General features: G+C 42.4%; 1 protein-coding gene across 1 annotated transcript in view; it reads left to right on the top strand.

The window, feature by feature from the left end:
* Positions 1–12,320, top strand: part of Cdc50 (cell cycle control protein 50A) — a 114,122-nt gene extending 101,802 nt beyond the window's left edge. Inside the window, exon 7 of the mRNA XM_080267145.1 lies at positions 12,047–12,320. Coding sequence (XP_080123271.1) covers positions 12,047–12,095 — 49 coding nt within the window. The 3' untranslated portion in view covers positions 12,096–12,320. The remainder of the gene's footprint in view (positions 1–12,046) is intronic.
* The last annotated feature ends 3,276 nt before the right edge of the window (positions 12,321–15,596 follow it).

The following is a 15,596-nucleotide window of genomic DNA, read 5'->3' as shown; positions in this document are numbered from 1 at the left end:
TCATTTCACCATACACTCAATCAATTCCTTGGGCTTTCCCCATTTCTACTTTCTTCATTACTTCCAGTACTTCCATCCTACTGATTTCTTCCTCTTTTCTCACCTCCCTCCTTCTCCCAGCCATAACCCAGCCACTTCTACTCGCATTATTTTCATTCCCTATGTTTAACAGTTCCTTAACCCCTTAACCGCAGTTGTCATTCCAGAATGACATTGCAAAAACTGGACCAAACCGCGGGTGTCATTCTGGAATGGTTGTGAATATTTTGAATACCGCGCATTTTTTCTGCACGCTAATTGTTTCAAGGAAGAGTAGCTATTAAGTTCTTTCACTCCAGCCGACCCCCCCCTCCCCCCCTCTGGCCTCCCCCCCCCACCCCTGCCCAAAGATGCATCAGTATATGTCCAGCTTTGTGAGTGACAATGGCGCTGATGTGGCAGTGAAGTCCAGGCAATTACAGTGCCTTTTACCTCCCTCAGTGAACACAGAGTGGGTGTTTATCGTATGTGCAGTGTTCATATATGTCTACAGTATTATTATCAGAGTGTGGTTGTTATTTGATAATGGTGTGTTGGGCGAAAAATAGTGATTTTAGATCGCTCACTTCTAATGGCACTGCCCGTCCAGTGATAGTCAACGAAATCATGAAACCTACATCATTGCAAAGCTGAAGGTTGGTACTTTCTAATGGTATCTTATTTTTTGCTCTAGATTTATTCTGTGCAAAGGTATAAAGGTTTAAAGTTTGTTTACATTTTGGCTGGAACCCCCGCAGGGGGACCAGTCGGGTCAAAACAATGCGCGCGGTTAAAGGGTTAAAGTGTTCTCTCCATCTTTTCACATTTTCTCCCTTCTCCATTGCCAATATACCATTTTTATCTTTTACACCCCCATTAACTTCTTTATCATCCTGTCTAACGCCCATAGTCTTGAAACTGAGGGCAGAGGTTACCCTTTCAGCACCCCGCTCAAAGTGGAAGCTTACACTTTCAACGTAAGTGGTAATCTTGATAGTGTGAGAGTGCACCCCTTCGTGTGGGTAGGCACGGCAAGCAGTTGGTAACACTGAGATTTAAAAAATAAAAAAAAATAAAAAGTTTCTAAGATTGACAGACAATAGTGTAATTATAATCTCTTAATGTTAGCACTTCTTACCTCTTGTATTATTAAAAACTGGCATTTGTTCTTGAATTCTCTGTATAATAGTAGCCTCATCAATATATATTAGTGAGTAGCCTACCCATAAAGGCTTTGGAGAACTTGTACCATAGGGAAACTTCAGTGTCAGACATAGCTTCAAAAGGGTTGATGTGGTCAGTAATAACCCTACGAATACGCCTTGGCTGGTCATACCAATTTTGACTACATCTGCCCCAGATGCTTGTTTTTGCCATTTTTCCCAGCCAGAACCCCGAAATCCCACCAGTCCCCCAAGACACTTGGGAGGGGGTTTTAATGTGAAAACCAATCATGAGCATCAAAAATATTGGTCAAAATTATTCAGATCACACCAAAATACACCAGAAAAATATATTGCTAAGCAAAACATAATAGTGTGGGCTTGTATAAGTTTACTGAATGCAAACATGAGACATCATAATTCAAACTAACTGGCTGTGCATGATTTATCTGTTTAGGTAGTACTCGGCCATTCTTTACTGTAGGAATCATATCATGAACTACTCAAACTAATTATAAAAGTATCATGCACCAGATCTGATAAACAGCTTATTAGAAATAGTGAAAAATAAAATGGAAGTGGATACAGTGTCTCGTCTTTGTTTTTGTCTTATCATAACTTAACCATCTCCCGAGAAGCAGTGATGTCTTTTAAAACGATAAAAATGTTAAATGCATTTTTTTTTTTTTTCTGTACACGATGTTTTTATCATTAAATTAAAATTCCCACCCACACACCATAGGGTCCTTCAAATTCTACATAGTTTTCTTTGCACAAGGCTGCCATAATATGACGAAGGAGCATGTGAAGGAGTACTTCACTGTGGTAATCCTCTCCCATTCACCGGGGAATGCTTTCCCTTTCGTGCATCAAGATTACCAGATGATACAGATAGGGCTAGGCAAATGCCTGCCTATGGTTAAAACTACAGGCGAACTTCTCTTTACTTCCTGCCAGAGCATTTTCTTACATTCCCTTCACTTTACGCTCAGATTCCTTCCAAATTCCTCATCCACTCTTTTCTTACTTTCTCTTACTAATCTTTTCACCTCTCTCTTCCTCTCTCCCTGTAACTCTCTCCTCCATCAGTCAACTTCCTCCATGACTCTGCTTCCCATCCACTCACTGTATGCTTTTTTTCTTTTGCACCACAGCTTGCCTCTCTTTAACTTTCTGCCATGCTGTTCCTTGCACCCCCTTTCATCTTCTTCCCACACACCATCTCACATACTGTACAGATTTCTTCAGTGAAAATCTTGCACACACCTTCCACCTCCCCCACCTGCTCCAAATCATATTTACCCAGTTGCTGCCCCACTTTTCCCTTTTATTCTGCCTTTTTTCCATCCTCTTGCAACATCTCTGCCCCCCTTCTATGGACTACTTCCATCTGTCTTTCCCTCCTATTCCTCCATTGCACTTGAACTTTGACTTTCACCACCATCAAGTGGTGGTCAGAAGGTCCACTCTCCCAACCTCTGTATGCTCTTGCATCCATTACATACCTTCTCATTATGTCATCCACACACACATAATCAGTCATTGCCTTTTGCTCATTCACTTCACCACCCAACCTTCACATCACTCACCATGTATACCTGTGGATCATTTTGTGCCTAAAGAGGGTGTTGGCTATCATCAGCCCCCTCCCTGCACCTCTCCCGCCCTCCACCTCTTCCTCTCCTTTTTCTCACCCTCTCTCTCTCCATCATCCAAGTTCACTTCTTATTCTCTCCCTCTTCTTCTCCTGCCTACATCCATTAGAGCACTGCCATTCTCATCCACTTATGCAGGCACACCCTACCCACTGACTACTCCATCCACCCTCACATTCCCTACTTCTCCATTCATATCTCCAATCAAATACACTTTCTCATTCCTCCCAAACTTTTCCGTGCATGCTTCCACATTTGCCCATAATTCTTCTTTCACTCTGCTTGCACAATCTTGCATTGGAGCATACACATACACAGTCACCCACGTCTGTATTCCCACTTTCAATCTTACCCACACAATCCTTGAACCAACTGATCCATACTCCCGTATTCTCCTTCCATCTCTTGCACACAACGTACATACACCCTCTCTTGCCCTCTCATTCTCACCTACTCCTATGCATGTATCTCCATCCATACACCTACTTTCTCACACTCTCATGCCCTTTGTACTTTTTCAGTCTTATCTATGTGTTTTTTGAGATGAAGATTCCAGACTACTGATGCATACTCCAGGGTTAGTCTGATGAATGATCCATTTAATTTTTTTTTTTTTTTTTTTTTTTATGCGAGGAAGAAGGAACCAAAGGCCATGGCCCGCAGTAACAGTTCCCTCCAAGAGAAAAACAAAATACAAGAGAGAGCCAAATTCAAGATCCGATCATTTTGAGATGCCTGGACACACTGCGTTTGAAGGACTGGAGATCATAGGCAGCAGGAAATACAGACAGAGGGAGACAGTTCCAGAGCTGACCTGTTGCATAAATGAAAGACTGGGAGTAACGGTTAACTCTTGCGTTAGAGAGTTGGACAGAAAAGGGATGAGAGTTTGCTGCCAGACGGGTGCTACGCGCCCGTCGTAGAGGTGGAGGAATGCAAGCAGACAGTTCAGCGGAGCAGTGACCATTAAAGTAGCGATAGAAAAGAGATAAAGATGCAACAGTGCGGCGAAGAGACAGAGGTTGAAGGGAGTCAGTAAGAGGAGGAGAGTTAATGAGACGAAAAGCCTTTGACTCCACCCTATTGAGAAGAGCTGCATGTGGGGAGCCTCCCCACACATGAGAATTGTACTCCACACAGGGGCGGATAAAACCTCTGTATAGAGTCAACAATTGTGCAGGGGTAAAGAAAGAGCAGAGTCGGCTTAGCACACCCAATCTCTTGGAAGCAGATTTTACAAGAGTTGTAATATGGTCTTTCCAAGATAAGTCCCGAGTAAATGAAACCCCAAGCATGTTCAAGGATGATGCAGGATTAAGCTGAATATTATTAAACATTAATGGGTATACCTGTAGAAGATTTTGTCGGGTTGATAGGTGTAAGAACTGAGTCTTAGATGCATTAAAGACAACCATATTATTTTTACCCCAGTCAGTGATACGAGCCAAGTCAGACATTAGGTGTGCCATAGCCTCATCCCTTGTTTCTTGAAGTAACTGTTGAGATGGGCGTTGCGGGAACCGAATGGAAAGGTGAAGGGTGGAGTCATCAGCGTATGAGTGGATAGGGTTAGATGTACAGCTTAGAAGATCATTGATGAATAAAAGGAAGAGAGTTGGTGATAGGACAGAGCCCTGAGGAACACCACTGTTGATAGATCTAGGAGAAGAACGATGGCCGTCTACAACAGCGGTTATAGAACGACCAGAAAGGAAGCTAGCGATGAAGGCACAGATAGAAGGATAGAAACCGTAGGAGGGCAGTTTGGAAATTAAAGATTTATGCCAGACTCGATCGAAAGCCTTTGAGATGTCAAGTGCAATGGCAAAGCTTTCTGCCAAAGTCCCGAAAGGAGGATGACCAGGAGTCTGAAAGGTAGGAGAGAAGATCACCAGTGGAGCGTCCCTGACGGAACCCATACTGACTGTCAGAAAGAAGGATGTGATAGGAGAGATGCTTTAATTTTTTTTTATTAAGACTGGACTCGAAAACTTTCGAAATTCAGGACGTTAAAGCAATTGGACGATAGTTGGAGGGTTGGGAGTGGTCACCCTTCTTTGGGACTGGCTGAATGAGAGCAAACTTCCAGCAAGAAGAAAAGGTACAAATTGACAGACAAGGGCGAAAGAGTTCACTTAGGCAGGATGTTCTTGAGGACAATATGAGGGATCCCATCAGGCCCACATGCCTTGTTAGTGTTGAGGCTAGTGATGGCAGAAAATACATCAACTGAAGAAATTCTTATGCTAGCCATGAGGAAGTCAGAGGGGGGAAGTGATGGAAGAAGAGCACCTGAATCGTCTAAGGTGGAATTGGAGGAGAAAGTCTGTGCAAAGAGATCTGCTTTATCAGTAGAAGAAATAGCTACAGAACCATCAGAGTAGAAAAGAGGAGGGAAGGATGATGAGGTAAAGTTGTTAGAAAGATTTTTGGCAAGGTGCCAGAAGGAGCGGGAAGAATTCGAGTTGGAGAGTTGAGAGCATTTAGTATGGATGAAATTATTTTTCGTAGAGCGAAAGAACAGACTTAGCACGATTCCGGGCAGAAACGTAAAGATGATGTGATTCAGGGGTGGGTTGGCTCCGGTACCTTTTGTAGGCCTTCTCCTTGTTGCGGACAGCATTAGAACAAGCGTGATTAAACCAAGGCTTTCTTGCGTTAGTCAAAGGATATGAGAAAGGAATGTATGCTTCCATGCCCGAGAGAATAACCTCCGTAATCATAAGGCACACTCAGATGGCTCACGGCCATGGAAGCAATAATCATTCCAGGGAAAATCAAAGTACTGGCCTGAGGGCCTCCCAGTTCGCGGCTCCAAAATGCCACAGACGACGTTTCCCTGGAGGGTCCACAGGCCGTACCGGAGTGATAGGACAGGTTAAGGTAATAAGGTTGTGATCGGAGGAGCCCAACGGAGAGAAAAGATTAACAGAGTAAGCAGAAGGATTAGTTGTGAGGAAGAGGTCAAGTATGTTGGAGCTCTCTCCAAGGCGGTCAGGGATAATGGTGGGGTGCTGTACAAGTTGCTCTAGGTCATTAAGGATAGAAAAGATGTAGGCTTGTTCACCAGGTGGATCCGTGAAAGGAGAGGAGAGCCAAAGGTGGTGGTGAACATTGAAATCTCCAAGAATGGAGATTTCAGAGAAAGGAGAAATGGACAGAATGTGTTCCATCGTAGAAGTAAGATAGTCGAAGAATTTTTGATAGTCAGTAGAATTAGGGGATAAGTAAACAGCACAGATATATTTAGTCAGAGAATGACAGGAAAGCCGAAGCCAGAGTGTGGAGAATTCAGAAGAATCAAGTTCAGGAACACGAGAGCAAGATAAGTCGTTGCGTATGTATACACAACAGCCACCTTTGGCTTTGAAATGAGTATAGAGAAAGTAGGAGGATACAGAAAAGGGTTTGCTGTCGGTTGCCTCAGACAGCTGAGTCTCCGTCAGAAAAAGAAGGTGAGGTTTAGAGGAGGAGAGGTGGTGCTCAACAGAGCGAAAGTTAGATGTTGCAGAAATGAAGAAGAAGAGAGTCAGACAGTGGTTCCAGGCACCTCGAGTCGTCACCGGGAGAGGGGCAGATGGCGGGGGCATTTATGGTCCCCCCCCCTGGGGACTCCGAGGCTGGGTGAATTGACGCCATTTTGGTAAATTTTGAATAGGAAGTGTAGTGTGTACTGTGCATGTAGTTTGGTGAAGATAGTTAGAGAAATTTGTACTGGAGAGCATGCTGGCCTACTCTCTGTGTAACTGAGACACTGAAAAAGTTCAGCAAAGGGGGATGGTCAGGAACTAGTCCTGAGGGCTGATGAAACGGGAGCTCCAGCTCTCCCTGTCATTAGCTTTCCATCCACCTCGGGAGTACTGCCCTGCTCGACTGGTGCTACAGTCTAATCCACATATGTCCAGTTTTGCACCCAAAAGCACTTGGACAATCTCTCTCCCTTTCACCTCATCCTTTGCTCCCCCTACATTCCATGTTGCAATCTGTACCATGTCGTTTGTCTGGTCCTTGGTCGTCACTTGTTGGTCCGTCTTGATCTCAGGCTTCTTGTTTGTATTATTGGTTACTTGTTTTCCAGGGAGGGGTACTAACCCTCCACCAACCCACTTGTTCACACGTAGGGAACATGTGTTAGTTGGTTACAGTAAAAGTCTTCTAATTCGGCATCTGGTCTTACGGTATTTCTGGTCTCTCTGCAGTTTTCATAAATTGTCCCATTACAAAAGTTCTCTGCTCTTCTGGCACATATTCTGAGCCGATTGGTCAGTTTGGCGTTGTTGGCCCTAGATGTAGCACTTTTGAAAATTAGCCTTTTTCTTAATACTGTACACTTCAGAACACTGTAAGTTGTACTTACCAGAGAGGAGGGGAGGGGGGGGAGCAGCAGTGCAATGTTGCCATTTAATAATGTTTTAGAAGAGACATAGAGTGCAGTGTAGGTTCGTTTGAATATCGGGACCATAGCAATGTAGGAATGCAGTTGAGAGTAAAAGAACATCCACATTCCTGCTGCCAGCCAAAGAAAACTCTGGATTAGAATTCTCCCTCCCCTGCCTTAGCCAGTCAAAACTCTTCTACTCCCAACCACCACATCTACCCTCCCTACCCACCACCAAACATTCCATGAGCTGCTAGGTCCACCAACCACCACTCCTCCCTCCCTCAACACTCCACCCCTTTCATATTACAGTACATGTGCAGTATAACCCCATTCTGTTTGTGTACTGTAATTTATTTATTTTTTTTATTTTTTTTATTTATTTATTTTTTTTTTTTGATGGAGGTTTGATGACAACAACTGTCTCATGCAGGATAATAATGTACTTTTAGCCAGAAGAAAGGGCCCTTCATGCCAGGTATTGTCATAGACTCTTTGCTATCTGCTGGATACCATTTTAATTCAGCCATCAGCTGCACTGAATAATGTCGTATGCTAGGTAGTGCCGAGACAGATAATCAAGAGTTTACTGTATCTGTGGATTTTTCATAAGTTGGTCCATCATAAGTAGGGGTCTGACTGTATATATATATATATATATATATATATATACATATACACTGTATATAGTAATATATACAGTACAGTAATCATATACAGGTATAATTACAAGCAAGCAAATGAAGCACGGGTAGGTCCTCGTTATATGGCATCCAGTGGAGAGAATGAGAGGGTGACGGTTGGCTTGGCACGTCAAGTGGGCTGCTCCAGCAATGCATTATAATTGGCTGGAGTGTGTTGTGTGGTCTCCCTGCGCTTTGATTGGGTCCCGTTTCTGAGCCGGATATTGCCTAATTTTGCTGGATATTGTTTTAATAGAGCCAAACTGTAAGCAGCAGATAATCCAATAGAATGGAAATTGTGATGACAGATAATTGAGACTCTGCTGTATTATACATAGTATAGTACTTAAATATGAACCATTTAGTGGGGATAAATATATAATGTGAAGATTGTAGAAACAGGTTCCCGCAGAAGTGCCTGCAGAGTGTACTTGAAGGAAGAGATGAACAGATGAAAGGATTCATGAATGTTACAGTGTAGGCAGTGGCAGACTAGCCATGCAGGTATTTGGGCAGTGCCTGGTAGGCCAGTGCTGCAGAAGACTGATATCCAGTGGTGTGCACTTACAGTGCATGCATGCATTTTTCCATTTTCTGTAGAATTATTTTGTGTGGGTGTTTGAGCTTCTCATGGCAATTCCGTACCTTTTTGTCAGGCAACACAGGGACTTTTGTTTTTTTACTGGAGTCAGAGTGCAGAATATTACCATTGACTGTGAAATTCTACTGTAGCCCAGATTGGTTGAAGGAGTAAGTGATAGGGGGTAAAATGTGTGGAGATAGACTAAAGGGAGATTTGCAGGGTAAAATAGGCAGATAATTCTTAACTGACTATATGCAGTGGAGTGTCAAAAGATGCCAAACAGATTTCTGGATGCAGAGATCAGCCAAGATAAGACACTTGATAAAAGAACAAATGTTGGATGAACTAGGTCGAGGTTTCAAATTTAGCATTAACAAATCCAATGAACTAGCCAAATTGAGTCCAAAGACAGGGTAGAGTAAGATTATTTGGTATAGAAATCCACATTTTTCCCCCTCTTCATTCTTCCCTCTTGCTTTGTCCCTGTTTCTTCCTTCTGTTTCTTCTCCCTCTTTCTCTCCCCATCACCTGCATCAATGCCCATTATCTCTCTCTCTCTCTCTCTCTCTCTCTCTCGCTCTCGCTCTCTCTCAGCTACCCCTGCCCTTACTTTTACTCCCCATCACTGTCCATTGTCCACCCTCTCTCTTCCACGTTGACATTTTCCTCACCACTCCTCAAACTATTTCCACTTTCTCTTCATTTCATCCCACTCTTACCCATATTGTACACATTTCTCACTTAAGTCACTTTTCTATCTGTCATTTTTACCTATCATCTGCCATTTTTCTCCCTTCACCTTCACCCTCTTCTTACCCTCCTCCCCACTCCAGCTTCTTCTCTTCTTACCATCCTTTCCTCCTCTCACTGCATCCCTCCTCTCAGCCCTTCACCCTTTTCCTCATCTCACCTTTCCTCTTTCCTGTCTTTTCCTCCCCTTATGTTTAGCCACTTTCTTCACTTCTTTCCCCGTTTTCTTCCCTCGTCTCTTTCCTTTTTTCCTACCCACAACCTCTTATCCCCCAAACTTTTCCCTAGTTCTTCCCAATTCATTGGTCACAATATAGTACCACCATCCATACCTCTCCTCTTTCCAGCATTTTTCTTCGTATTATCTACGTTGCCTTCCATTAAAGCTATGCTGCATTTTATCATCAGTTTCCCCCCCCCCCCTCCCCCCACTCACTGTCACCCTTCCACTATCTCACTCACCTCTCTCCCCTACTTCTTATGCTAAAACTTGCCATACAGCTTTACTTCCACATCACCTTCACACTTCCCTCCCCTCAGACTTCCCTTCTTCCTCAGTCAATATGTCCACTCAAACTCTCCACATCATTCTAGTTTCCCCAGCACTCTGTATATCATCTTCCTCTTCCCTCACCCCCACTTTTTTTTTTTTTTTTTTGTCCGACTCTGGGCATAGGCTTCACAGCCTGCTATCAAGGCCCAGCAGTCCTCCTACATACCATACACCTCTACATGTCACCACTTCGGCGCTAACATCCACCGTCCATATTGAATACATGCTAGGACTGTCTCATACAGGACTGGTGTATTGGTATTAGCTGGGGTATTTTTACGACATGTCGGCCGGTCTTCTGGTAGATCAGTAAAGCCTGATTTAATGAAATTCAAATCCTTAACCCGCCCCATCCCAACGTTTTTGGACGTTTTTTTTTTTTTTGGCCCAAACATCCGCTTTTGGTGAGAAACACCGAAAATTCCTAGAGAAATCGCTCACCTGAGGTTTAAAATACGCGATTTAGGTACAAGTACTTCCTTACCTGACTGGGTTTTCTAAGAGGCTGGCACCAAAGAAAACGAGTTCTATGGGAGGGTAACTATTTTATCCACTCATAAACAGTATTTATTTATTTACTTGGTACGAATTTATATGTAGTACAAGAGTATATTGGTTTTCAAACAGTAATATAGGCATTATAAGCATTGTTTCACTAACTAACTCATCACCATTCATGATCTTTTTTTTCCCACATTACCTGATCATCATTTCTGACTGTTTCTTCCTCTAATGCTGTGTAAACTTTGTCCTCCACATTGTCATCGATTGGGGAATCACTCTGGCCCTGAATGTCTTTATTAGCCAGGTCACTGGTAACAGGTGAATTGTCGAGACAATGGCGTGCAGGGGGGGGGAGAGATTATGCGGTGTAAGGCATTGTTCCTGCTTGGCATCTTGTAGAGGAATAGAGGAAGGTGTCCCGTGTATACATGCCAAAAATCACTTGCAAAATCACTTGCGAAAATTGAAAATTGTGCAAATTAGGGACCTTGCAATGTTGCCGCGTTAATTCACGTCGCTGGGACGGCACGGGTTAAACTGTTCCCTGCCCCAGCCGGGATTCGAACCTGGGTCCGTTAGGACTGCAGGCCACCTCTCTACCAATTGAGCCACTGCCTCATTCCACTCCCACTCACTTAACTCTTTCCTCCCTTCTCACTTTTATTATAAATCACTTCCCACTGACACAGTCATTCACTCAGTTACTCACTGGCAATCCCACACTCAAATATTTTCTACTTATTCACTCCCGTCTGTTCCTCTAACTCATTCTCTACTCACTCACTCCCCACTCATTCACTCTCCCCTTCTTCACTAATTCACTCTATCCCCACACACTCACTCATATTTACTTACTCACTAGCCCACCACTCACTCATTCACTTACATGTTCTCCACTCGTCCATTCATTCACTTTCTCACCACACACTCATTTATGTATGATATTTGTTCTCCACTCATTCATTCACTGACTTGCTCACCACTTGTTCATTCACTTACATCCTCACCACTTGTTCATTTACTTACTTGCTCACCACTCACTCGTTCACTTACTCATTAACAAATCACTCATTCATTTACTTGCCTTGCTCACCACTCAATCACTTACTTACTCATCACTCACATGTTCACTTAACTGCTCTCCACTCACTCAAATACTCACTGCCTACTCCTCACTCATAAAATCACTCATCCATTCACTCACAGTCATTCACGGTTCAAAGACTCGGACTGGCCTGATAGAAAAATCTTAGGCTGGTTTAATGACCTAGTGTGCTACTGGGTGTTCATATTGATATTGTGGAAGAATCAAGTAAACTCTAAGGTGATTAAACCTTCTGGTGAGTTAGAAACTGATGAAGAGAGCATATAAGACTGAAATGGTTGGAAAGAGAAGAAAGAGCAGACCGAAAACAGTGTGGAGTGATAAATTATGAGTATGTGAGGGAAGGTGGTACTGTATATCATGGGAAGAAGGTTCATTGGACAGTAAGGACAGGAGTGCCTCAGGGTCCTTCGTTGAAGTTTTCCTTAGCAGGATGTGGCATCCACGTCAGGCAAGATATATACGTACAGTAAGTAAAGTGCAGTGATGAATTTCCTTGACAGAGTGATAGTGTATACTTTGTGTATTTTTTGTATTCTTGTAGTTCTCTGTAATGCTTAACCATTGAAAAAAAAAAAAAAAAAAATGCTTTGTCCTTTCAGTCTCATTTCTTCCATTACCTTATGCATTCTTATAACTAGATGTCTATTCCAGGGCGGTGGACCAGCTGAACATCAACCAGAACACTCCATATAGTGAATAGCCCACAGCTGTCAGCCTCTAGGCCGCTGGTAAGAGGTTGGAGGCAGTCTGCCGGACTGCATCTCACAAAGACATCATTTGTTGCCCTTGAGGAAACACTCTTGATATGGTACTTTTATTTCAGATAAGTTGAAAGCAAGGTAAATTGATTACAGTTGGCTGAAATGTCGTAAGTCAGATGAACTTATTCTGCCAGTCATATAAATTTCAGTTAGTGGAAACTGAATATGAGTGATAACATTGGTAGTTAAAAAAAAAAAAAAAAAAGTATTTGTAGTATATTCATATGCAATAATATTGCTTTATACTTTTTGGATGACAGTACTAGCATATATATACACATACAAACAATAGATTCCATAGTCATGTACAACCCATGGAATCTTGGAAACACTATTCTTTAAACATATATGGTAAAACTAGTATAAAATATTAATAAAAATTAAATTTCAATTGATCAAGGAAATTTACATGTAGAAGAAGGAAGGTGGTAAAACAAACAAATGTTTCACTTTGAGGCATTGATATCCCCAGTTTCCAATAGGGAATGGTCAGAACCTTAATCATCCACAGAGGCTGTATTGTCCTGTCCCTGTCTTGTAGGCGCCTGAATGAAAGACTGGAACATGCTTAATATACTACAAGAAAAAAAAATGAGTGTCTTGAATGTTACCTCATGTACTGATAGTATATGTTGCCCAGTGCTTTAATTGGCCATGTTAAAGAGTAATTTTATTTCACTGGGTTGTTAGCAACGTACTCTTTCCCCCTCCCCCTCCTCGGATTACTGTACATTTATTTATCCTCTGTACTGTCATATAAGTAGCGGATCCATGAAACAGACCACCAGTTAATGTTTTCAAAATGATGATGGTGATGTTGCCTAAGTAGACAAAAGACAGTTTTACAATATCTTAGAGGTATTAATTAGAAAGTAGGTGTTAGCTACAGCCAGCACACCATGTTCCATCCACTAGTAGTTGGCAACTTTAGACACAAGCTTTGAGTACATGTACCTGTACTTCTGTACAGAAAAATCCCAGCTTTTGAGTACATGATGCCCCAGGGATCATACAATAATCCCCTCATAATCATGGGGGATACTTCCTTGAAAAACTTCAAGCATTGATAATGAGAGTGGTTCAGTAGGGGGAGAGTCCTCTTTGCAGGTCAGACTGAACACAGTGGGTAAGTGATGTTTAAGACTACAGTTATTTCCCTCATGAAAATCATGAATATGATTATCAGAAATGAGGGGGATATGTCAACTGTCTGAAAGAATCATTATTTGCATGTAAAGCTTAGTGTGTGGATTCAGCACTGAAAGTTTTTTTTTTTTTCTCTCTCTCTCTCTCTCTCTCTCTCTCTTTGTGAAAATGATAGGGGATTTTTCAACTGTCTGAAGGAATCATTATTTGCATGTAATTTTTAGTGTGTGGATTCAGCACTGAAAGCAGTCTCTCTCTCTCTCTCTCTCTCTCCTTTAATTAATTGACCACCCCTTTCATTTCCCACTTGTATTGAGTGGCCATTATCATTGGTAATGATCATAATTATTATTGTTCTTATGGTACTTTATCATGTTCAGTATAGGGGGGAGGAGATGTAGAGCATAGAACTAAAGGCTTTCACAAATGTATCAGAGAACAAAGTCAAAGATACACCCACCATCCCTCCTTCCTGTCATATGAGCTGCAGTCACTGGAAGTGGTGAATCAGGACTGCCAGATAAGGTATTGCAGGGAGGTAGGGTTTACAATCTTGGTTTCAAAACTTTTAATCATTTTTTAACAGTATAGACACATATGGGTTGTGAATTTTCTTCCCATCTCAGGTATTGTAATGATCAGAGTAATATTAATCACACTCATAAGTACAGTATGGAAAAAGGCAGTATGAAAAAGAGAAGTGCATCAGCATATTTGTGGCCAGAGATTTCAACATTATAAAACAGTGTGCTGGAGCCTCCTGTAGAGTACCTTTGTACATCCATTTTATCTTCTCCCCTACCCATAACCTTGTCACTGACAGTAAACACAGAAGGAAATGATTGGATGGTGTTATACTGCATATAGGTCAGCTGTCTAAGGATTAATTGTTGAAGAATACGTTGGCTGGCAAATTAATGGAAAGATATTAAGGATGGTTTAACAGTATAGGTGTGCTAACTTAAGTTTTGAGAGAAAATACTGTATAGTGGTATGGGAATATGAAATTAGTCATCATATGCATTACCTCATATCGAATAATTAAATGAACTGGAATTTTAGAGAGGATTAGTTCACAGATATCAGGAGTTTATTGTTTTATTCACTAATAATGGTACAGTTATAATAACACACACACACACACACACACACACACACACACACACACACAATATGGTACATTTATTCCAGCACTTGAAGTTAAAAATATTATATTCACCATGTTATTACAAAAAGTTTTTTGGGAAGTACAGTAAAACCACACTATAAAGGACTAACTGGGGCCCAAGCCATTCCGAAAAAAGCAACATCCGGACTTCCCCTAGCTAACCTGGACTTTTTTCAATATATCAGACATTAGTCTGGATTGCTCCAACGGTCTTTAACCCCTTAAGGCTGCAATTATTTCTGGCGGGTACCACCCTGCAGCCTCAGTTCAGGGGGGTTTTGGCAACTTTCATCAAGGGCAAATTGATTGTGTTCTGGCTAAAGAGGAACAATTTACACACCTGACCACAATCCGCACCCTCGTAGGTGTAATGGTTACTGCACAGTCGCGCGTCAAAGTTAAAAAAAGTTTATAATAGTTAACCCTTGAAAATCTAAAATGTCAAAATTTTGTTAATAACAAATTTTTCTTATTGAAACAGGGTATTTCAAAGTGTTTTGTCACACCAGCCATGAAAACAGGTGTAGGTAGGTGTGGGGAGATTAGTAGGGTGTGGGGAGATAAAGTAGGCTGTGGGGAGTAGGCGTATTGGTACGGGGGTTGGAAAAATAACCAACTTTTTGCATGAAAAGAAAGCACTTCAGTATGTTCTGTAATATCTTGGTGGCCTGATACCTCTCAGGGGTCTGTAGGGGGGATGGGAGGTTAGTAAGGGACAAGGAAGGAGGGATGGGGTGGGGTCTGGGGGGGACACAAGGCTAGCAGGGTGGGAGGAGGGGGGAGAGTGGGTGGGAAAGGACACAGGTAGTGATGGGAGGAGAGACGCAGGTGCGTGGATGGGTGGGAGGGTGATGGAGGACAAGGAGGGAGTGGGGTAGAGGGTTGCATGGAGGCAGCCCAGAGGTGGGGTGCCTCCCCACTGCCTGGGTCAGTCTGATCCCCCCTCACGCCACCTCAGGGGTGAGTTCTCATTGGCCTGAAGCCATGTACGTCATAATCTGGGCAGAGCAAGCACTCTGCGGTTTTTTACAGGTCCTCCTCAATTGATGTGATTAGGCAGTTTGGCATAAAACCCTCACTGCGTCAGTTGATGCGATTAGGCAAAAAGGGGTTAAACTGTTTTCAC

Source organism: Coenobita brevimanus, chromosome 23 (assembly GCF_032717465.1).
Source record: "Coenobita brevimanus isolate Jiangsu-jjx chromosome 23, ASM3271746v2, whole genome shotgun sequence".
Lineage (NCBI taxonomy): Eukaryota > Metazoa > Arthropoda > Malacostraca > Decapoda > Coenobitidae > Coenobita > Coenobita brevimanus.
The sequence above is the reverse complement of the archived record's forward strand: the minus strand, read 5'-3'. Positions and strand labels throughout refer to the sequence as shown.